Consider the following 25,893-nt stretch of genomic DNA (forward strand, 5'->3'; position numbering starts at 1 on the left):
AAATCACCACCAACAATATGAGACACTTTTCACCAGTAGATCAATTAGAGATGTTAAAATTCTCCTTTTTAAATACTCTCATGTTGCTCCAAACCTGTGGAACATAAAAGATACTTTGAAAAATGTTGGTACCAAAATAAATAACTAAATAAACATCTCAAAATATCTTCATTATCAATATATCTATTCTTTTGTGTGAAAGAATGAAAGAAAGTCATACAGATTTGGAACAATATCAGGGTGAGGAAATGATAACAGAACTTTCGTTTTTGGGTGAACTATCCCAATAATAATATCTATAAATGCACAGCAAATTCAATTTTATGTCATTACAAATGGCTTTATAAAAGGCACAAGGACAGACATGTGCTGCATAAAAAGAACAAGGTGCACACACATCAGCAATGAAGAGCCAGTGAAGATAACAGCATGACATTTGAAGTCACCTGTGTTGAAAAGCAGGAAGTGGAAGGAAATGAGTTATGAGTGTTCCCTCTCTCTCAGAAAGCATGATAAAAGCCTGCTGGACTCCAGAGCGTCTATGCCGCAGTGTGTTCTTGGCACCCGAGCTGTCATGCTCAAAAAACCCAAATCGCTTCACCATGATCAAAGACTATTTTCATGCCCAGAAATCCAATCCCAATTCTCTCACTCCGTCTCTCAGTACACTGCCAGCACGCAGTCAAACACAGCATTGCTTAAAAAAATTACAGACATGCTGCTGTGATTTCCCAGAAGTCTTTTATTAGTAAATGCATTACATTCTCTCTGATTGTTAGTTCTTATTCACAATCTGTGTTTTTTTCTTCTGTGCTGATTTTAGAAATCTGTGGAATTCTCAAGAATTAGGGTACACATATGTCCCCTTTTTCCTAGACATACTTTTTTTTAAGACCTTAAAAAATGTGTCTGGCCAGGAATTCCAAATTGCCTAAAATGTCCAGGTCTTGGCGTTGTTTTACTACTGATGTGCTCCAAAGTCCTCATACATTACAGGTATGCGATTTGCATTGCTTTGACATTTCGCACGGCACAATTGATTGATTAGGTACAATGTACAAATCCCTACATGCTGTTGGTCAAACTACTTTACAGTCATTACCTACAAGTATAATGCCTGATTCACATATCACATACACTTTATTAACAGATCACAGCATTCAGCATGGGAGCATGAGCTCTGTGGTGTTGAGTCCTAGAATTCATCCTATTTACCAATCTGAAAATGGCAGTATTAGGCTTGCTGCGATAGTCGGTGTTGACGGTGTTACCGGTGTTAAGCCGCAACACCGGTTACGTCACTTGCCCACCGCGGCACCACCCCCACTGTCTTTTTGATTTTTTTATAGTAATAAAAATGATTTAGTTCAGTTAGAGAACAGACACTACAATTAAAAACTGAACGCGGTTGCTCAGTGCAGCGTGCCGAACGACAGTCGCATCACAAATCAGCAGCTGGAGTCAGGTTTAATTTATCACGTGAGGAGAGTGAGTCGAGTTGACTGACAAGAGGTGAGACAGACAAGACGATGGGGGGAGATTTAGTTTTGAAACGAAATGCAAAAGCGCCTAGCTGTTTGACAATATTTTGGATTTTGAAAAGCCTGTTAATTTTTGCTGCTTATCTAAGGTGTTTTTTTTTGTTTGTTTGTTTGTTTGTTTTGTATTCGTTTCATACTTATTTGGTTCCACAGTGTTTGGTGATTTTTTTTATATATTTAAACTTTGTGTAAGTTATTTATTTTATATTAAGCCTATAGCATGGTGTATTTTTATTCGGGATTTTTTGCACAGCCCTAATTGCGTGAATGGATACAACAAAATGGTACAATGACAAACTTAGCCTACAAATAAAAATTTCCTCACCATCACAACCCTAGGCAGTATGTGTGGCACCGGCATAAAAAATGCTGCACAGCTTCAGGTACAGTTTACTGAACAGCTGACTCCATCTACATACCCAGATGAAAATCTAAATTAATGGAGGAATTACACAAGAATTCCGGTTGGGTTCATCTTGGTTGGGGCCACATCAAGCAAAGAGTTTGTGGCTAAATTAACTAAAACACTTTACAATAAGGCTTGTTAACTTTAAGTGTTAGGTGTCATGAACTAACAATGAACAGTACTTAACAAATTGCATAAATGGTATATATGTTAATACTATGTTAAGTTTTTTTTTGTTTTTTTTTTGGTGAAAAATACAATATGGTCACCTTATCTGGAATGGATTTAAATGTGGATGTAAATGATGCTGAAAGCACTATTTTTTTTCCAGCTGAAAGTACAATCAAATGAGCCAAAAAAAAATTATAAATGAACACAAAGTATAGGGCATATTTAGAGCTTTATGACTATATAAATGTACATGTTATGACTTAAAATTTGTAATGGCTTTTTCCTGCTTGTTTTGCAATCACATCTTTTGTTATGTTGATGTAATAAACTGAGACGATGCGCATCAAAGTTTTAGTGGAAAAAAAAACATTCAAACAGTCCTCATCTCTGCCAAACACCAGCGTTGACGGCATACCTGCTAAAAGCATCTCCAGTTGTGGCACCATGAGAGAGATCGAAAATGATGAAGACGTGCGAAATAAAAGTGCAGAAAAGCAGTGTCTATTTCGTGCACAAATTGAACAAACTACAACAGGTAAAGCTGTGTGTGGACATTAACAATATCGTTAACATTTCTCATTATAATCGATACTAATATGGCCTCTTGTTATCAAGTTCTTTGGTATATTATGCTGTGTTCGGTGTGAACTTCATATTATTTGTAGCACACTTGCTGGCCAATAATCGCAATAAGCTTTGTGCTCTTTTACCTTTTCATAAAAAAAGTATCAGCTTTAAATATATGCCAAATTCATAATGAAATTCATACAATACATACTGTTTTGTCGCTCTTTAATGTGGCATGAGCGATCGCTTTAGCACCTCAGTTCAAGCCACACGTGAATCCACCATAACTTTCTCTTTACTATAGTATGAAATAAACATGAATGGACATCAAAGTGTATATCTGAAGATAGCCTACAGTAGAGCTTACTGAAATGTCTCATGTAATCGCTCATTTTGTGTATCTGAAACTGCGGAAAATGTTTAAAGCTTGTAAATGGCACATAACAACAATACATTTACCTCATTTACAATACATTTACAATGACCATTTGGCGTCCATAAGTTTATTAGTCAGCTAGAAAAAATAACTATAAAGAGGAGCATTTTGCTAAATATATGCGCTATATTGCATATTCATATTTCTACTTAACCTGTTGTCTATATGATAAGACAGAATGCAAGGAGCTGAAGATAAAACAGTGGCGGATAAAAACCACATGTTACTAATGAAGAAAAACAGACTTGATGTGTTTAAGACATATGATAACATTTATAGGATGCATTGAGGAGGAGCCCAAGCCAATGGCTCCTTAAGTGATTTTTTGTCTGGAGCCCTGTTTCTGAATGATCATGTGACACTAAAGACTTGACTAATGTCAGCTTTGCCATCACAGGAATAAATTACATTTTAAAATATATTCAAATAGAAAACTCTTTTAATTGTAATAATATTTCACAATATTACACAGTATTTTTGACCAAATAAATCCAGCCTTGGTAGGCATAACAGACTTTTCATTTTAAAAAGTACTGACCCCAAACTTTTGAACGGTGGTGTATATTCACACTAGGGATGCTCCGATCCGCCTTTTTCACCTCCGATACCGATTTCGATACCTAGGGTTCAGTATTGCCCGATACCGATACTGATCCGATACCAGTGAAGTTTTTTATTTTTTCATTTAAATAAATGTAGAATTTATATATCTTTGTGTGTGGAACTGATAATCATTCTTTCACAATCTACTAAATACAGACTACTTCATTATAAAGAAAAATAAACAATAAATATGAAAAAATATATGTATATTCATAATCTATGACAAAAATATATCATAAACTAATTTAGTGGATAATTCGGCAGCAAACGTTATTCTAGAAAAATCAGTGCACAATAATTTAGTGAAAAAAATATATTTTGTGGGGAACAAATACATGTGTTGCACTAAATATGGTAAAATGTTACACATTGCACATTTGTATTATAAAATCCATTAATGAAAAACATTAAAAGTATATACTATAAAATTAAAATACATTTCTTTTAAATGTATAAATAAAGTCCTTTTTGCAAAATCATAGACATTTATTTGCAAATCAAGTATAATAATGGGAACACAGAATGATCCTGGAGAGAGCTTTACCGAGCTGACTGTCGTAACTGAATGCGACCAGGGTTTAGAGGCTGAACAAATGACTGACAGCCACAGCAGAGAAAAGAGTTTGTGTGAACTTTAATGTAAGGACTTAAATATTCATATGTAGCTCACATTAAAGGGATACGGTTTCTACGTGTATTTATGCTTTGATTTGAACAAAAACAGCGCATCCGTACAGCGCAGCTGACACAGAAGAGCGTACGCTGCTTGCGTTCAGTGGAATGGCGCTACGGTGATGCGGAGAGACACAGAGGAGACGAATTGTTGAATAAAGTCATTATTTTTGTTTTGGTGGAGTAACCCTTTAAGCTATCGTATGGCTTCAGAAGTAACACAGAATAATACGCACAATCTCGAATTTGGATCGGCCTTCTCTGACGATACCCGATCTGACAAAAAATGGCAGTATCGGAGCCGATAACCGATATGAATATCGGTTCGGCGCATCCCTAATTCACACACCCACACCCACCCCCACACACACACACAAGTTGCAGAGAGAAGAAAACATCACTCTAGGCTTTACAATTTTTCCATATTTTCTCCAATGCAAAACGGAAGCTCCAGACACTGACATTTCATTTAATCGAGCATTCCTCTTCTGTTCTGCCTGTTTTGCATAATATCTTTCACCATTCAAATTCCGAAAGGGTCAGGTAGCAGTTCGGCAGTTGTGATCGCATTTATGCAATTAACGTTTCAGCAAATGCTCTGGGATAAACCTCAGCAAATGCCGCCTTATCTCCTGCTTTTAAGGTCATGGAAATGAAATATGGTGCCAATTATACATCAGCCCAGAAAAGTGCCGTTTGCCAAGAAGGAAGAAATTCACCAGTGAAGATTTTAATCAGCAAGCTCATATGATTCCCAATCAATAAGAGAGAGTAATTTTCAACGCAGTGAGAGCAGCTTGTGTGGATCAGGTTTGGGGATGGACGGGTGAACGCTCCAGGAATATAAAGGAATTTTTACAAAAGAGATTTCAGTTTGAAACAGATTTTTGTGTCTTCTGTTCCTCCTTTTACATCTTTATTCATGAGTCAATTCCATATAAAAAAAATTAATCTTAATAAGCATGTCTTGTGATGGATGGTTGGTATGTTCTCTGTCTTGATGTAAATGTGCAATAAAAAAAATCTGATCCATATGCTAGTGTACTTCCAAATAAACTACATCACTTCCTTTCTCAATCAAAAGCACATGCAATCTGTCTGTCTGCTGCTGTCTTTGAGAGACTCAAGCAGGAGAGCTGATCAGTGAATGGACAGACATTCATCTGACTGTCAATAGGCCTTTGTTTTCCTCCTGTCTCTCTCTCTCTTTTACCAGCACTGCAAATCACAACAAAAATCACACAAATGTTACCATAGGTAAATGCCACGATTGTCCACACCAGAGACCTGAAAACACTGCATCAATGTGTATCATCTGAGTGTATGAAATATTTAAACCCAAATATGCTGATTTACAAATCAACAAAAACGGGAACGCCATATTATAGTACATTTTTCCATATGCCAATATACCAGTGTTTCTTGCACTGTTACTCAAGCTGTGAGCAAGCAGTGTGATTTGAATGTAATGAGATGAAAAGCCTGGGTTATGTTATATATTGATACAATAAATAGACAATAGGTCTTTGGATAGCTAACTAAGTTGCTCAGCAAGACATTCTTCAAACTTTTGCTCCCCCATTGACAGTACTTCACCTAAAAGACAGCCTATGGACATAAACTGTATTTCAGACCTCCCAAGTCTTTGTTCTAATACCACACAAACAAATCTATTTATCTTTGTTGAGCATGTCGATCTTGATCTGCAGTGTACAAGGGCTCTGCAGAACACACTAACCTAACAGACAAGCACAAGTCAACATCAGTTAATCCACTTGTAGCCAATAGAATCAAATTATGAGCAAAAGCATGGTCTATTAATCTTGTAACATGACATAAGAGGCACTGAGAACATTCACTTCAGCAACATCAAATATGTTGTGATGAGTGCATGTGTATGAATATGAGTGTTACGTAATCAGCATGCAGTAGGGATGGTATCGTTAAGGTATTACTACTCTTACCGACACTGCTTATCGATCTGGTACTTTAACGGTATTCTTATATATATATGAAACAGATTAAGAGCTGAATTAACATTGCTTTATATTCTGAAATGTAAAAGAAATATTTAATGAAATTATACAGTAAGAACATGAACAAAGAAACAAACTGACAAATACAGTAAAACAAACTGAAATAAACAGTGCTTTCATTTTTTTCATGAAGGTCTACTAAGGTAAGTAATATAGCCTACAAAAGAAATCTGCGAACTGCGAATAGCAAAAATGCATCATAGACAAATGTCTGAATATTATTGCATATAAAAACAGCTGGCGACTCTGGTGAGATAGAATTTGCAAGATAATGTCTATATAGCAATAACAAATGTAGGCTATGTGTGTTTTCTGAATCTCTCCAGTACCGACAGCAGAACCGTTAACGTCAGAGCTTATCGATACTCTGGTCTTTCATAATTTCGCCCTGGGGCCCGTTTAATACCGGGTTTCGGTACCCATCCCTAGCATGCAGTGAATCCAGCAGTATTTTTTCGTCTTTTTAAGGAGCTTTTCAACTGTGAGACAGAGACAGGAAGTCACTGAATGTACAGTAGAGACGGCAGGACACACACTAAATTGCTTTCATGTGGTTGCTGAGAAGATATAGGCACAAATAACAGCCAATGAGCCATCTCAGTCTATCACTGTGCACTGCTTCTAAAATAAGACACAAAGACACTATTTACACACTCGCTGCTGCTGTGACACTCTAGTGACTTATTGCACAATTCACACATTCCACATCTGTTGACTGGCCTTAAGAGATTTGCTCCTCATTAAAGAGTTTTACACAAAGAAATAAATAGCACTGTTGAAAAATGTGTTTAACATGAGATGCCATCAATTACAAATCCAAAAATTTCTGTGGTTTTATCTGACATGGAGGCATTATCTATCTGACATTATCTGTCAGTGTCTATCCATTAAACAAAAACCAAAAATGATGCTATAGTAGCAGTATGTAAGATTTGTTTGACTGAAATATCAGGGGTAGTTCATTGCTGAAGAACTTTACTACAACATGACACCATGGATGGTTTCGGTAAAAAAAAAAATTTCAGTACATCACTAGTAAATGATGACAGGATTTCCTTTTTTTGGGCGAACTATCCCTTTAAGTTAAAATACATTTTTGTGTTATTTTTAGCAATTTTTTGAGGCTGCAAGAATAATTGAATTGCTTTATCGATATATGCATATACATCATACAGGTGCATCTCAATAAATTAGAATGTCGTGGAAAAGTTCATTTATTTCAGTAATTCAACTCAAATTGTGAAACTCGTGTATTAAATAAATTCAATGCACACAGACTGAAGTAGTTTAAGTCTTTGGTTATTTTACTTGTGATGATTTTGGCTCACATTTAACAAAAACCCACCAATTCACTATCTCAACAAAGACATTCTAATTTATTGAGATGCACCTGTAGGAGTTGGATGACTGGATGAGTATTAACAGAACAAGTCTCTAAAGATAGCAGGAGCTCTGTTCTGGAGCTTAGAGGAAGACACTGGGGCCAGAAAGCTGTCCCTTTGTTTCCCTGTCAACAGGCCCACTTGTTGCTCCTAGGGATTGGACAGATAAAAGGGAGATTGTGGTCGCCTTGCCTCATGATATCAATTTGTGTGTGTTCTTTCAAGCTGGGCTTGTAAAAATAGCGGCGCCTTTGTGAGAACTACTGAAGTGTTATGGATGGCTCTAATGTGAACGGGGGTGTCCGCAACTTCTAGGATTTGAACTGCATGGCTTTTAAAAGTAGTAGACTTACTGTTTTGTGAGTCACCCACCTGTACTTCCACACTTGTGTTTGCGGTGATTTTTAAACTCCCTTCACCTCCTCCATTGCATGTAGCCATTTATTTTATGTAAAGTAAGATTTGCATAGAACTAGTACAAATTTTTTAATCCATCACACACTGCTCCGATCTTCCACACAGTGTGAATGTCTTGGGTGGAGAGCTTGATCTCCTGAGAGCCTCTGGCTACGGACAATCTCTCCACAAACTATGATGGATAATTATATCATCAACTATTGTCAAAGAGCCCTTGGAGGAACGTCTACGAAATACTCAAACAATTAATGGCTCATTTTATCGATAGCTGGATTTTTAAAGCAATTAAGCTTTAAAAATTCCTTTGCAAATTAATCAAAATCCCACTTATAACATTGGATTTAAGAGAAGAGTAGTATTTCGGCACCAAAGAGAGAGAGAGAGAGAGAGAGAGAGAGAGCTGTGGCTTTAAAATCAAAGCCAGCTGGAATATGCAAATGACAGTTTTATTATCAGCAGTGCTGTGGTCCTGATAGGGTTTCGCTAAGTGTACAATCACAGCCGAACAAACTTCCTGAGGGAACGCAGTCCCCTCCACCAAACAATGGCCAGTTTCTCTATTTCTTGTAGTGTACACAATAAAAAAATGTTTTGCTGCTTGTTCAATTTAAAATGAGCTAAAGCAACACAATTGCTAGACATTTTGTCCTAACTTAATTTAATTGTGGTGAAAACACTTAAATATATGTAAAATTGAAGCCATTTATGTTAAGAATAATTTTTGTTGCATTAACTGAAACTAGTAGAAATTTAGTTCCCAGCATGCTTTGCAATTGGCAGAATCATGGGAGTAAATATTGAAATCAGGTGTTATTTTATGTTTGTGAGTGGAAGGAAAGCCCTGTAATAGTTCAGTGTTCAGTTATGTTTGACATTTAAAAGAGTTTCTGTTTATGCTGAAGCTTTTATGGTTACCATTGTGTTGAAAATTGCTTATGGTTGGGTTGTGGGTGGCTATATGCATTAATATATGTTGCTTCTCTCAATGAGCAATAGCTGTGCTAATGCCAGTGCAGTGATAAGTAACTTCCTACTGCCTGCTGTGCTGTTGCTGCAGAATTTTTTTTAAATGTACAACATAAAAGAAGGTCAAACACTAACAGGTCAGGTTTCCATTTACTCAAAAACACAATTTGAATATACTGGAATCTACTCAACATAACTGAGGTGATTTAACTCAAAAGCAATTATAAATGTATGTCTAAAATTATGATCAATCGTGTGTAATCACTTGCCTTAAAAAAATCAAACGAATCAAAAATCACTCTAGACTAGTCTCCTGTGGTGGCACGTTCACAGACCATGAACAGTCTGCTCAATGACTATATGCTTATGTCACAAAACAGGACAGCATTTCCTCATCAGGAAAGCTGTAATCCGATTGGCTGGTGCATGGAAGCACAATTGGGTTTACAAGGTATTCTAACTGTCTATGGTGCTTTATATGAAGGCCAGACTTTGCGCTGTCAGTCACATCTGGCTATAGGAGACTAACTCTGGTGTTGTGAATAACAGGGCTTTACAAAAACGACAGAAGCCAGGCCATGCATTCAGTCCTTTCACAAGCCTATTTTTCTCCCATTGGCTGAGGAAAAGACTGTGTCTGTACCTCTCTCTCTCTCTCTCTCTCTCTCTCTCTCTCTCTCTCTCGTGCTGCGGTCGCTGTCAAACCCATCATCCCCAATGAAAATGAGGTCACATGGAAAAAACTAAAAGTAAAGCTATAAATAATACACAGCTACCGCAGTGAGTGCATTCTGAGAACAAGATATTTTCAGGTAGGGCTGGGTATCGATTCAGATGTTCCAATTCGATTCGATTTCGATTTTTTTCAAGCTCCTGATATTTATCACTGAATCATTAATTCAATTGATTCATTCGAACGACTGATTCATTCAGGAATGAATCAAGTAACTGTCTTTATGAATGGGGAATCATGAATCACTGACTCACTAGATTCATTAAAAAAAAACGTTCATTCATAAACGAGACACCGCTGTGTTTATGATGATGATCGGGTCAGTCGCACTGGTGCTCCTATCAAAATGTTTATAGTCACACGCAGTAGTTTTGCGCACTGTAGAGCCCTGGAAGGTGGTGTTGACGTCGGGAACGCACCTGAATCCGCCATTTTAAGCAATGAATGAATGAATGACGGACTCTCCGTTGTAACATCGCGCAAGGCAAATAAGGGGGTGACATCTAGTGGATTAGACTAGTAATAAGACTAACGTAAATCTTATGTTCAATGTTTGTGGAAATAAATATTGAAAAAAATCGATTCGTGGCCTTCGAGAATCGATATTGAATCGACCACATTTTAAAAAACGATATATCGAAAAATAAATTTTTTTTGCCCAGCCCTAGCGCTGACTAATTTCTGCTCTCTCATGAATTCTCTCATCATAAACAACAAAGTGCAGATGTATGTGTGATTTAAGTTTAAGAGATTTATTTATCATACAGTGTAGATAGCTTAACTGATTATAATGGGAGTGTTTTTTAAAGTGCATAAACTCGCGCTAGACTGAAGTCATGTTCTTTTTGATAATGTAAATGTAAGCATTATAATTAGTAACTTACAATGTACAATTACAATTAAATTGTTATCATGTTAAATACAAATTCAGTCATATTAAAAATATTTCATGGCATGACATCCTAACATTAGGCTGCTTTTAGCCTTACCCTGTACATAATTAATTAAATTAGCATGATAATGTCGTGTATCGGCGATCTCACAGGCTGACGATAGGACGAAATGACTATGGAGCATATCACCTAACACTATCGTATCCATACCTAAATATCTTCTCTAAAGCTTTAGATTCTGTTGTCTTATGCAAAAGCAGATGCACAGGAAATCTAAAATGCTTTGGGAACAGCACAGATGTTTTCATCTGCCTGAAGAATTTTATTTCTGTGCAGAGATGGTGCCCTGAAAATAGGGCTGTGCGATTAATCGAAATCACGATTTGAGACGTTGCGATTGACGATACACGACGATACATCATCATCAGGCTAGTAATACTAATTAATATTAGAGCTTATTTGTTCCATCATATTTCTTTTTCTGCATTTTTACAGTTTTGCACGTTATAACCAATCACACACGATTCCATTGAGTTTATGAATGCAGTGGCCAATCAGAGGCATTCAGATGAGTCATCACTGAACTACCGGAGTTTTGTTGTTCATTGCGCGCGCGCGCTGATGCTATTGTCTATCAGCACAACCCAATCAAAATATAAATTGTTGATTATATCAACAATAATCTTAATTCTCATTCTTGGATTTAACATGCCAGATTCATCAGTGCACAATTAGATTGTCTTTTGTTTACAAAAATAACCTCTGAAAACAACCTTTCCACTGACTTCACCTGAAATACATACAGTATGTATAGCTATTAAGACTGTTTCAGCAAACTTGCTTTCAGGTCTGGCTCGATTATAGCATGAAATGGGCACTTTCCACGATTCAATTAATTTCTGATGGATAAAGTTATGTTTTTGACATCCTATTTGAAAAATGTGTCACTTTAGAAAAATGGATTATGAATGCGGTTTCATATTGACCAATACCTTTGCACTGATGCAAAGGAAATTATGTACACTTAAGGCAAAGTCTACATTAAACAAAATAATCAAGTGATACAAATCATTCAATAAAAAATATAGAGCAGGACTTGATTTTATCCATGGGGAATTGTTTGAATGGCAAAATCAGGCATTACATACCAGAATGGGGCCAGATCTTATGTGGCTTTGCTAAAATAAATGCCTTAAAAGGTATTTGACTATTGGGTAACATTAGCCAGTAGCTAGGTGACGGCAGAGGATAAAGAAAGACGTTCAGTGATGGATGAAATATTGATGAAAGATTACGAACACAAACATTGTTTTCTTAGGAATAGCATGCACTGATGAATCGTACACAATAGGGCCAGGAACGTGTAATAAGAGTGTAAATAAAGTCCATTTTTATTTCATGTTGACTTTAAATGCTGTATTAACAAAACCAGAAAAGAAAACACTTTATTCCAAACATTAAAACCAAAATAAGACAGGAGATAATCACAACACACTATTTTCTATACAGAAATAAACCCTTTAATTTGAAAGTCTCATTGATTTCAGCTTGTTTTTCCACTCTCTCTCTCTCTGTCAAAGCTCTAACATGAAAGGCTCAGAATGGGGACAGAACAGCCTGCCAAATAACATTTTTCTGGAGCTGGAGGCAAGCGGCCAAAAAGAAATCTGTAAAGAAAGAGGAAGGGCAAGCGTGCATTACATTTATTATAAGACGGGCACTCCGCTCTCTCTCTCTCTCATTCCCTCTCTCTGTCTGAACACGGGCCGGCAGTAATAATTAATGTCTTTAGATTGGAGACGCAGTGGTCTGGGTGCACTGCAGTCTGATCAAATGAACAGGGGGAGGACTTGACCTTCATCGGGTCAGTCGGCCCATAGATCTAGCAGCTTCAGCTGGTATGATGTAATATCTGGCAGAAAGACAAAATAAACGACCCCTAACCCAGAAAGCAGTGTTGTTTACAGGCTAACACGCAGCTGCAGTGCTCACTGGTCTAGCTTTTTACATTACCTAGCTTTATTCAGATCTCAGTGAATCTATGCCACAAACAAGAGCAAGCCTTTAAAGTAAACATGAATTCAAAATTGACCATATTTACTTTCTTAATGGATGTTTCTGATCTTACTGAGCATGTTCCAAAGAAAAAAATGGTTTGTATTTATAATCCTTCATCAAAATGTAATTACTTTCTCCACCACCTCTGAAACAACTTTTCTTTTCTGATGTCACTTAGGCCACACATGCTATTGGATTCCTCACTGATTAAAAAAATGTCCTACCTTACTTTTTTCTTCTTTAGTATCCCAGTTTCACACAGAAATGTGTCACATTACAGAAACAAAACTGGCTGACATTGATAATTCACATATATTTCCTGATATCCAGTGCGTGTTACTCCGACTCTCTCTTTAAACTGACTCACCTTGTTGCAAAGTGCACTGAACCTGCAGTATCCTGACTCATAGATGCCCAGAATTCACACCATCGCCTCTCTTATTTCCTGATCCCAGCGTGGTGGCAGAGCACAGCGCTAATTTGTTGCATTTGCAGGAGAAATCTGTAACTCTGAAGTCTGTAATCATCAGACATGTGTCTGGATGACAAAGTCCTGCTTCATTAGATGAAAGAACAAGAATGCCGGGATGTAATATCACTGGTTACATCACTGGCTTCCACTTGTATAATAGGGTGCCACAACAGTGCAGAGTGGCCTTGATCTAATGCTGACCCAAACACCTGCGTACCACTGAACTTACTTAAGAACATGCTTATCACCTGACCGCCTGCCCGCATAGAAATAGCAAAGCCAGCGAACTTAGGTAACCCTGCAACCTCAGCTGATAAGCTTCTAATGTGCTATTCTTTATCTTAACAAACATGAAAAACAAATGAATGACTCAATCAGTTAAACCTCACTACAAGGAATTAACTAAACCACTTGTGCATTATGGAATGATAATAAATAACAAATTCACCTATAAATGACATTTCTGACATTATTTATTCATCTTCATGTTGCTCCAAACCTGTTTTATTTTATTTCTTCTGGAGCACAAAAAGAGAAATTTAGCAAAGTGGTCATGCTGCTCTTTTCCATTCAATAAAAATTTTGGTAATAAACATTACTGGTTTTGTATGTCTCATAACCGATTGAAGTGCACCAATTTGAATATGCACATATTCAAATCGCATGAATTATATTTATTAGTAATAAGATGATATTTACAGTATTCAGTGGCAGAGAAGATTATCAGCAAATAGTGAATGATTTTGACTTAAATCTGGTCTGTTCCACACACAATATAGTATAGCTTGGAATACAGATAATATGGACACAAAAATTTGGTGTAGAAACAAGTTTCACTCAAAAATGCTAGTGAAAATTGCTAGTAAATTTCACAAGTATTTACAAAGAATCAGCAAGTATAACGACTTGCAAAACATACCTCAATGTTTATTAACAACTTCGAAAAATCATTTTTTACAGTGTACTTAATGATTCTTTTTTGATGGATTTGTCATCATATTTGGAGATTGACAGTTCACCATTAATTTCCTTTCTGTCGGAACAAAAGAAAGAAACTTGAAAGTCAGTTTGCGACAACATGAGTTTGAGTAAATGTTGACAGAATTTTCTTTTTTTATGTAAACTATCCCTTTAAACAGTTGCGTAGGACACGTGAAGCGGCACATGCAAACGTTTCTGGGTCGCAGTGGTACGATGCGGCCCGTTTTCGAGCAGGTGTGCGAGCATATTTATTTCCGCAGCTCCCCTGTCACCGGCTACATCTTCCTCGGCTGATAATCCTCTCTTCCCGTTTCCCTCCGCGCCGAGAGCGTGTAGCACAGATTTAAAGCGTGTGACATTAATAAGAAAGTCTCTTTTTCATCAAAGGACTCCAGCAGAGATGAGATCGTGGGGCTTAGCAGAGGCGCGTGTACGGCACATGTGCCCAAGAGACAGAATAAGCAGCAGGGACAGGCAGAGAATGCTAGAGCCCAGCTATGTACGTCTGTCAGTCAGTGACCTTCTATAGGGCAGGTGTGTGTAACCATAGTGCGAAGACTTCAACACACTCAGTCTTGAGTAGGGGTATCACGATTTCACAATTTTTGATCATGGATGATTAAAATGTCTCCACAATCTGCTTTTGAAGAAATATCATAGTATCGTGCTACTGCACCCATTCTGTCAGTTGCCGTTCTGGTGCCTCATTCTCAATATACTGTACAGCGCGGCATAGGCTACATTCACATCAAATGTTACTCAGCGGTAGAGTTACACTCACGGGACACTGCACTTATTCGCTATCACAAAAGTACATTATTTGCATGAGTTTTAAAGCCTTGATGGTTAAACATTTCATTCGCGAGCTGTTCTGACACGCACTTTTTTTGAGCGCGTACACCTGAAGCTCGCGCACGCTAAAATGCTTGTCAAATAGCATCTGATTACTGGACTAAGTTATCTTCCAAGTCTGATTGTGCTAATACTTTCAAAAACACACAAGGTTTACATATAAACACAGTTGGTTAGGTCTAAAGTGAAAGTAAACAGTATATTAGATGCGTGCAGGTCTTAAAGTGACAGCAGACTAATAGTACTAAACATGCTGCCGCTTGTCATTAAAGGGATAGTTCACCCAAAAATTTAAATTCTGACACTCTCATGTTATCACAAACCTGTGTTAATTTCTTTTGTGTGCTGAACACAAATGAAGATATTTTGAAGAATGTGTGCAACCAACAGTTGCTGGTCCCCATTGACTTTGATAGTAGGAAAAAAAATAATATGGAAGTTACTGGGGACCAGCAACTGTTTGGTTAACCACATTCTTCCAACTATCTTCCTTTGTGTTCAGCACAAGAAAGACATTAATACAGGTTTGGGACAACATGAGAGTGAGTAAATAATGATAATTTTATTTTTGGGGTGAACTATCCCTTTAATGTTAACAAAACGATAAAACACAGAAAAATCACTCTTTGAATATATGTTTATTCAATTTATAGAATGCTACTGCTAAATATACCTACTGTACCTGAAAAATAAAGCACTGTTTGTTTTATTTGTATATTATGTTTATTTTTAATGTGTATCTTCGTTCTTATTCTTTAATAACAAATATAAAGTAATGACAATGATTTTTATCTTCATCCACTTTGACCTAAATGTCTGCCATTCACATCACCGTCTGCATTACGTCATTTTCGTTATCAGGAGGGCTCGCAGAGAGCCGCGCAACACGTCCGCGTCCAGGCAATTTTTTGAGACCGGACGCGGACGGTGCGCGTACAACAACGCATGCGCGAGGTGAATGTTGAGACAAGAGTAGGTGGTACTGTGCATATGTGTCGAGCTCGTTCGTCTGCGCTCATCTGTGGTTGAGTATACTTTGAAAGCTGTGCGGACGCGGCTGTGCGCGAGATGGAACGTGGAAAGTGAAGTATACCCGGGCCTTTACGGCTCCGACGCGGCAACTCTAGTCAATGCTTGTGTTTACACCAGCGGAGCCACGGCACGTTTCAGAAGCATCCCGGAAGCGGCTCTCCGTGCCGCTTCGCTAAAGACACCTATTGGGTTTGTGGTGGTGTTGTTGCTGTGCGTGCTAGGGAACGTATATCCGCCATACGTCATCACATCGCTATATCATTGATATCGCGATATGACACTTTTTTATCATGTAAAAAATTATACCGTTATTATCGTGGACTATATGATATGGCACACCCCTATATCCAACTTTATATTTATATACTTTATCATTAAGACTGTCAAATAAAATTATTTTAACTTCTAAAAACACTTTTTGTGATCCCTGCTGCATTCAGTCACGCTCCAGCTAACTAACAAAAACGTGTCCTGTGTGAACAGCCCCTAAACATACCGCTGGATGAACTGTCCAAAAGGCTTCAAGCAAGTCTGGTTTGTGTAAACGGAAGTCTCTCTAGGGCTTATTTTTATAGCGAGTCAGAAAGCAACTAGAAGCAAAGGTCACAAGAAGCAAAGCATCTTTAACCAGCAGCACCACATAAACACAGACAGAAACTAGATAAACAGAAAATGCTGTGGTTTCGGACAGCGAGATTAATTATTATGTAATAATAATAACAATAATGATTATAATTATTATATTTCTGTCTTACAGATGATGATGATGATGATACTATTCTATTATTGTACATTTATTATTATTATTATTATCTCTAAAACAGAAACACTGTATAATAAAAATGAACATAATATGTAAATTCATTATTTTACAAAATTCAAGATAAGACCCCATTGCAACATGTTTGCATTTTAGTTGATACTAGTACCGGTATTTCGGTACCAAGTCGATACTAAAAAAATGAAAACGTTACGGTACCAGGTTTTTTTTAAGTACCGGTGGTACAGAGTACCCGGTCAACCCGATTCTTGATGCGCTATCCGAAAGGTGCGCAGATGCTATTTAGCCCCTGGAATGCAAATTACCAGGGGAACCCCGCCAAAACATGCGTATTTTATCCATGGAATACGATTTTTAACGGGGGACCCCCTCGAAACGCGACTGGGTGGGTTTTGTTGTGAAAACCTGGCAACCTCTTCATAAAAGCTGACAACACTAGTTGATACTGGATTTTAATTGGTGTGAAATTGTTTTAAGTTAAATGCACACTTAAACAATTTATAATCGATCACTGCTGAGAACTTGTGTTCATTCATATGGTCTTATTCAAACCAGAAAGTGTATTTTCACTAAAAATAGCACAACACAAATGTTCTCTGTTTCTTGTGGCAAACATTTTTTATAGAGAAATAATCAGTAAGGACTATAGTGAGCACATGGTAAACATTCTCTAGGTGTTAGCTGATCTGTTGCTATGCCACATGAAAAACACTAAACCAATTACTACGTGTTATCAGCTCAACAGCTGTTCGGCAAGATCACAAAAAGACTAAAAATAACAACGTGTGTTATACAACATCCATTTCACCGTCTGAACTACCAAACCCTTGCACTTTAATCAGCGATTACAGTTAAGATTATAAGGAGAACTCCTATTACTCAGCTTTACTACTGTCCAACAGCAGAAAGCAGAAAGGGAAGAAAAGGTTTTTGTGTAAGGCCTCTAACACACTCTTTTCACATCATAATAATCAAGCCAAAACATTGTAGCCAAACCGTTTATTAAAGTCACTCATGTGGGCTGATGAAAATAATGGGTTTGAAGATTATAATCCACAGCGTTGTTCCTTCTGCGGAGTGACTTCATCCCTCGTACACAATGAACGCAGACAGCTTTCACTAAACAAGACAGCGGGGCAGGGTTCTAAGCATTTATCAGCAGTAAAGATCGCCCTTGAGGCTACGAGGCAAGCAGGGCTAAACACTAGAGGTCGACCGATAGTGGATTTTGCCGATACCGATAGCTAGGTTGGACCACACTGGCCGATACCGATTAATTAACCTTTTCAGCATCATTACTCCAGTCTTCAGTGTCACATGATCCTATGAGAAATTATTCTAATATTCTGATTTGCTCCTCAATTATTATTACCATTACTGGTGCTCAATTTTTAATAATGAGTCTTACTATTATCAATGTTGAAAACTGTTTTTGCTGAATAATATTTTTGTAGAAACTGTGATATGCTAAAACTTTCCACCTACTTCAACGTAAAAACGTAAGTTCAGTTGCTGCCTTAAATTTTTAAGTATAATCAACTTGGTTGTACAAATCATTTAAACTTAAATTACATTAAACTGACTTAAAAATCATTTCATCAAATCATCATCAAAAAGGATTCTTTGGTGAATAGAAAGTTAAAAAGAACAGCATTTATTTGAAATATAAATCTTTTGTTACAATATGGCTTGACTGTCACTTTTGATATTTTATTTACGCCAGATTTTTGAACAGTGTTTTATAGTTTCCACAAAACATTAAGCAGCTAAAACTGTTTTCAAAACTGGTAAGAAATATTTCTTGAACACTAAATCAGCATATCTGAATAATTTCTGGAGGATCATGTGACACTGAAGACTAGAGTAATAACTGCTAAAAATTCAGGTTTGCCATTACAGCAATAGATTTTAAAATATATTCAAAGAGAAAACAGTTATTTTAATTTAATAATTTTTCACAATATTACTGTTTTTACTGATCAAATAAATGCAGACTTTGTGAGCATAAGAAACTTAGTTCAAAGACATAAAAAAATCGAAATGATTCCAAACATTTGTAGTGTATATACCTGCATGTGTAAAGGCAAACTAGTAACCTTAGATTGCATGTTTCACGCATTTACAAAACAAAATAATGTTTTAAAGAAAATATGTGTCCTTGATATTGTTATTATGAAGTTACCACTTCAACTGTATTGCAAATATAGTCATGCTGTCTGTCGTGCCTAACAACGCCCTTTAGCTTAGATTAAATTCACAATATAACAACCTCTTGTACCTTATAGCTTAATTGAAGTAAAATCCATTTAAAAACACCAGTAATAGAATAGATGTCACACAAGCCTAGCAAATGTCATGCAAAAGAAAAACGTCCTGGTTGCTCAGCAAGGGGCTCACGAGTTTTCAGTGTGGATAAGCGCACCACGACACATGCTGGGTCGTCGGTCTGTGCATGTGTGGGCGCTATGACAACCATCCCGTGTGTCATACTTGGATTTCTCTTTGAACTCTTTTATCGTGTGCGCCAGGCCCAGATGGCGCTGTGCTGCTGCTCGCGTTACATAATCAAACAGCGTGAGCCATGAAACATTTACAATCTCTTGCTCACTGCCTTTCCGTCTCTTTTAAAGGATGTCAAACACTCTGTTATTTTCCGTCTTTTCAGCAACCCTTCTAAACAAATAATGATCTTATTGTCAGACATAAGCCATTGATCTGAGAGACATCCAAACCCCAAATCATCTCAGCAACATAAAAGATCCTGTCGTATTGCCTCCACAGACCTTTTGTTCCACTTTAAATACTCCACAGCTGCAGCTCAACGCACAGCGCATCTCTGACTCAAAGATCTTGGGAGGAATGACTCACCAGAGCTGGCCACTGGATCTGCTTGGCTTTTGTTCCCTGCAGCTGGGCACCCTCCTTCCTTTTGGCCCAAACCAGCTGATGTTCTAGCAGAAAGATCTGGAAGTCTTCGTATACCTTGACCCACTCACGTTTATCCCACTCGAGGTCATCAAACTCAACGTACACCTGCAGAAAGAGCAAAGAAAAGGGGTCACGCTCTGAGCACTCGGCCTGTAGAGCCCACGTTAACCTCAAGCTATACAAGGCATACAAGCATATAAGTGGTGTGGGAACAGTGTCGATGTGGAACATTAAGGACTTTCACATGATTCACATCAAAGTTACCCACTGCACTGAATTTTAATGAGTGAAGCGTCAAGATCCAGCATTAGCCCCGGGCAAGTGTTGTGCCAGATCAAGCTTTGTACACCATGTTGTAATTGCTATACAATTTCAACTTTGATGTTGTTTGCTGCTGACATTTTGAAGCACAACTAATATTTACCAGACAACTTGCGTGACTACATTTAGAGTTGTATGCAAGGCTCAACACTAATTATTTTTCTATTGGCCAGTGGTTTAGATTTTTACTTGCCCTGACAAAATATTAAATGGCCCCACCATAAAAAATAAATAAATAAATAAACAGCTATTATTTCCATTGTTTTTTGACCTATGTAACCTTATATTCTAATAAATAAGGTTGTTACAATACCAACATTTTAGACTGCAGTAAAAAAATGTTCCAACTGCTTACACTTGCTTAAGACGTAAACGACTGTGTTTACGAGGATAGACTAGATGAATCATTCCATTAGTATAGTGCAGGGTTACCAAATAGGACATCACAACTGTATGAGGTTCAAGATTTGATTAAAAACGAATTAAATAATTATATAGAATGTAAAATAAAATAATAAAGTGGGCTGCACAATAATCATGTAGCTTAGTGTGATTATCATAAATAAATGTCTGCGATTTAATTAAATAACTGTTTAGTTTGATGCGCTGCGTGTTTCAGAGTGAAGTGCAGCACTGTGTTCATTTACATGCGAGCAGCTTATGATCCAGTGTTTTCAGCATCTCAGAGCAACTCGGTTCACAGTAAATGCAGTGAATTCCATCTCTACATGTGCTGAGATTTTAATGTACAACATGGGCTGGGTTTAACTTTATTTACACAATTCACATGTTTTTTTTTTTTTTCATTTTTTTTTTTTTTTCATTTTTATAATTAAAACGTAATAATAAAATAATAATTATTATTATTCAGTTTGACTGAATTTCTAAAACTCCAGTGTAAAAGTAATGTGACTGAGACACAATCACAACTACGAGGTTTAAGTCTACTTTAAAGTCAAGCTATAAAAAAATTTAAATAAAACACTTCTATTCACTCTAATACTTCTGAATTAAAATTTCCTCATAATTTTCTTTTGAGAAATTACTTTTTTGTAGAAATTACTACATAAATTACTTTTTAACCTCAAACTGCGTGAACTCTGTGCATTCCGGTTCATAACAGTTAGGGTATATCGAAAAACTCCCATCTCATTTTCTCCTCCAACCCTGCATGTCATTTGACCATTAACCAACATCAGATAACCAAGAACAAAATGTGAATATGTCATTCAATTATTGAAATATTAACTTTAAATCTCAAGGGGTACTTCATGTAAAATATTTTCAGCTGGGGTTCAGCTGACAAAAAAGTTTGGGAACTCCTGACAAAGTGCTTAAAAAAAAAAAAACATCTTTCAAACAACAACTTACTGTTACAGAAAACAGTTCAATTACTTTCAGTGTAATTTCACAGCCATAAAACCTCAGTGGCCTTAAATGACCTCATTTTGGTTTGATTTCATGGACAGATGTGGTCACTGCAGACCCACTGAATGTCCAGCCTTCCTCACAGTCACAGCACTAAAACCACATCTCGGCCCCGCTCTTGTCCTCAACTGTGAAACAACCCATGGCCATGTGATTCAAAGCGGAGCTGGTGTGCAGGACATTTGTGTGTTTATGAGACAGTGAGACAAGAGGGAGAACGTGTTTGAGCTGCTGGATGTTTTCAACATACGCAGCATGTCGTAACGACAGCATGTTTCTGGCCTGTCAAAGTCTCCTCTTTCTCAGCATGTGTGTGTGTAAGGTGGGTGTAGCGTGATAGGCTGGAGAACTGGTTTCCAAAAAATAGCACTATAGTTTAGCACTATTTTTGAGTCTGTATTCAAACTGGAAAAATTGTTCCTCCACTGGACAACGTCCATCTGTTGACTAATACGATCCTGTGCTCAACACTTTTAAAGTGTGTACAGAAAGTGCCCAGCTAATGATATGAAATGCACAGATCTAGTGCTGAGAGCTGTGGGAATCATCAGCGTGAGTGAGTCAGCCGAGAGCACATTGCACAACCCCAGTGCTGAGCAACGTGCAGTAACAGGAGCTGGTTTCATAATGTGGATTCATACCAGAAATGATTCACTTGACTCTGCCTCTTGTGGCTTTCTCACCATGACTAGGGTTGTAAAGATCTAATGAGTGTGTTTGGAAGAGAAGGAGTGAAGAACAGACCTGTCAGGACAGATTTCACATCTGGACCCCCTGTTATGTGCAGGCTAAGCTAAAGAAAAAAGACAATTCTAAAGCATTGCTTGAAGCAACATCCTATTCCACTACCCCTATCAACAATAATGTCACAGAGCTGTTTTATAGAGTAACCCAATGACCAAGGATTGAATGAAAACAAAACAATTTAACACCAAAACAAAGTGAATGGAGCACAAATAGCTTGGCACTCGGGCCATTTCTTAAGGCCCTTTTTCACACCAAAAAAGATAACTATTACCATAACTATATTAGCATCCACACCAACACATGATACCTTTTTTTATAATAAGCACATGCTGTCGTTTTTTGTCTCCCGCTCTTATAATCATAAAGAGAAATGTTTATAGTTATAGTTATCGTCCTTGGTGCAAACATCCATATACCGGCCTCAAGACAGACACCCTCCTACAATGCAAGTCTAAGGAATCGTTCATCTGTTATAACCCAAATCATCAGTCTGATCATTTGAAAATTAATATCACACCTCTCCTCAACAAGACAAACAATTTCAGCTATCATTTAAAGCTGCACCAATATTAAAATCAATTTAAAGCCATATACTATTTTGTCAACAATAAATGAAAAATAAACAACTAAAGGCTAAAATTAGCCATTTTAAATGCTGAATGTCCATGTTTTTTTTAAAAAGCTTTGAGCAGTAGATCACACAAAAAGTCATGTAAAAAAAAAAAAATGTAAATAAAAAAACATTCTCAATTAAATATCCATTATCACACAAACAGTCCAAAGCCCAATTATAAGCAATAGCAATAGTGATGATCAGTGAAATTGAATCCTGGCCAGACTGGGATGTTGACCAGCTTGGATATTGTATTTTCACAATGCATCTCGTTTTATTTGGGTTTTTTGTTGAATATCATTACTACAAGATGTAGTACTATGTAGTAATATTACATTGCTGACTGCTGCTTCATTATGGATATAGACATTTTAGACAGTTTTCTGGGTACAATTAAAATTTGTACTGCTGGCATGCCAATTCCCATCCCAGCTTTTTCACTATTTTAGGTGTTTTGGTTGGTCATATGACCTCATGTGATGCACACATCCTTGCAGAGCACAGCACATGACCTTCCATAACGCCCACATTAACAGAAACAACAGACACTCCCACCTCAGTATCTGTACATCTGGATCAGAACATGAAATGACAGATGTCCTACCCTCTTAAAAAAAAGTTCTTTATTGGCATCTATGGTTCCATGAAGAACCTTTAACATCCAAGGAAACTGGATTCCACAAAAAGTTCTTTATAGTGAAAAACGCAAAATGGTTCTTCTATGGCATCCCTGTGAAAACCCCCTTTTGCCACATTTTTAATAATATGTAACTTCAACATTGTTTTTCTGTTAATCAGTCCTATAACCTATAAACCTATTCATTAAAAGTCACATATCTTATTGTCACATATCTCCCCACCTCCAAAATGACCAATATAAACATTTGAAGTCTGTGATGCCCAAAAATGGTTAGTCAGCTTACTACATTTTGAAACACCACCTCCGTGTGTGTAGGCATGTAAAGTCCAGCCTTCATCATTACTGTAGTGACACACATGACTGATGGCTTCTCCTCTCCCCTCCCCACGTCCTGCTGACCCCTCCCTCCCATAATCCCCTTCACAGCAGGGATTGTGGAGGACGGCTTCCCTCATTCGCCCTCTCTCTGTCTTAGAATGAAACATTAACTTCATATTGTGTTTCTGCTGAACACACCCTCTCAGTTGAGTCTCCGCTGCTGGCTAGATGAAAAATTCACTCTCATTAAAAATTGACATGGGGCAGAGGGCCAGAAGGAGTGTGTGTGTGTAGGGCACAGTTACTTCTTATGCTGGTTATTCAGGCAGTGACCTGTAGGCCTGAGGTTCTGGTATTAGTGAGAGGCTGACATACACCACTGTCACAAATAGTACTTCAGTAATTAGCATATTTCATTGCAATGAAAGCAAAATCACAATAAGTATGGCAAGTGCAATTATCAAATTAAAAAAAAGGCTGCAATTTAATTAAATAAACATGGACTGTGTGTTTCAGAGTAAAGTGTGACACTGTGTTTATTGACATCCATACAGCTCATGATCCAGTGTTTTCAGCATGTCAAAGCGTTTCGGTTCACGGTAAATGCTACTCTACCATAAAGTCATCTATGCGTGTACTCTGAGTTTGGATGTGCATTTGGATATGTTGAGCATTTGGGAATGCAACATGCGCTAACCATCTTCCCAAACTTGTAATGAGTAGTGTTGTCACGGTACCAAAATTTCAGTATTCGGTACCGATACCAGTGAAAATCCACGGTTTTCGGTACCAATTTCGGTACCAAAGCAAAACACAAAAACATGCTAATTGAACAACATTTTTATTAATAACGTTAAACAAAAATTAAATGTACAAAACCAATGCCATTCTTTATACTTATTTAAAAGTGTTTCTAGTTTTTCCACAAGTAATAAAAGTATGAAAAAAGTAAACAAGTTTCACCCAAAAGTTTAGTCATAGTTCTGCTGCCGCTGAAAAACATCTGTAAACTGTTGTCTGTTTTAGGGTTTGCTGGAGTGTGACTTGGTACCGAAATACCGGGTCTTTTGACAACACTAGTAATGAGACGTGATTATAAAACAGCTGTTGTCAAGAAAAGAGAAGCTTTAAGGGCTCCATGCAGGTTTCTGAGAAAATAAATGCTTAGTGGTTTAGGTTTAAAAACGAAGAAATTAAGCCATAAATATTAGTATTGTAATTTCAATGTTGTACAGTGAAATGTTACAATAGTAATATTTCTATTTTGTTTAATATTTTTCTTTAATAATAATAATAATTATTATTATTATTGTGATATATAATCCCAATTGTTGGCCAAATTGTGCAGCCCTACTAGTAATTGTGAACACACATGTTCACACGATCAGATTCAGAGATGGGCGATATAGCTAAAAATAATTATATTTGATATTTTTCAGCCTTATGTATATATCTTAATATTTACTGTATAAACTTGCTCTGAAACAGCTTACAATGGTTATTTTTATTGAGGAATCATTATTTCTACTAAATTGCCATTACAGTCTATTTACAGATTTATAATTTATATCAGCATACATATTCACTGTACAATATCAGGCATAAGCCATAGACAAACTAAGGGGATGCAGCAGATGAGTGGAAGAATTCGGCTGAAAATAAGCAGAGGGAGGATGGAAAAGCTTCTGGACAGAAGTACAGTACACAGACAGATGGTAAGAGTTCTGCCCCTTCAGCAGGGTGGAAGCCGCCTCACTAACAGTGACTGAGCTATTCAGATTGATTACCAACCTGAACGGAAAGGAAGCCTCGTGTACAAGATTAAAGAACAAATCAAACCTTCCTGCATGCAAGACTAGACTAGTACTACAAATCTCATCATGTCATGCTAATGTTGTG

General features: G+C 37.1%; 1 protein-coding gene across 1 annotated transcript in view; it reads right to left on the reverse strand.

Moving 5' to 3' along the window:
• The window catches only part of LOC107695544 (probable JmjC domain-containing histone demethylation protein 2C), a 144,785-nt gene that overhangs the window by 49,452 nt on the left and 69,440 nt on the right, over window positions 1–25,893 (reverse strand). Inside the window, exon 2 of the mRNA XM_016495517.1 lies at window positions 19,868–20,032. Within this exon, the coding sequence (XP_016351003.1) occupies window positions 19,868–20,032 (165 nt within the window). The remainder of the gene's footprint in view (window positions 1–19,867; window positions 20,033–25,893) is intronic.

The sequence above is a fragment of the Sinocyclocheilus anshuiensis genome, unplaced genomic scaffold (genome assembly GCF_001515605.1).
Source record: "Sinocyclocheilus anshuiensis isolate Anshui unplaced genomic scaffold, SAMN03320099.WGS_v1.1 scaffold466, whole genome shotgun sequence".
NCBI lineage: Eukaryota > Metazoa > Chordata > Actinopteri > Cypriniformes > Cyprinidae > Sinocyclocheilus > Sinocyclocheilus anshuiensis.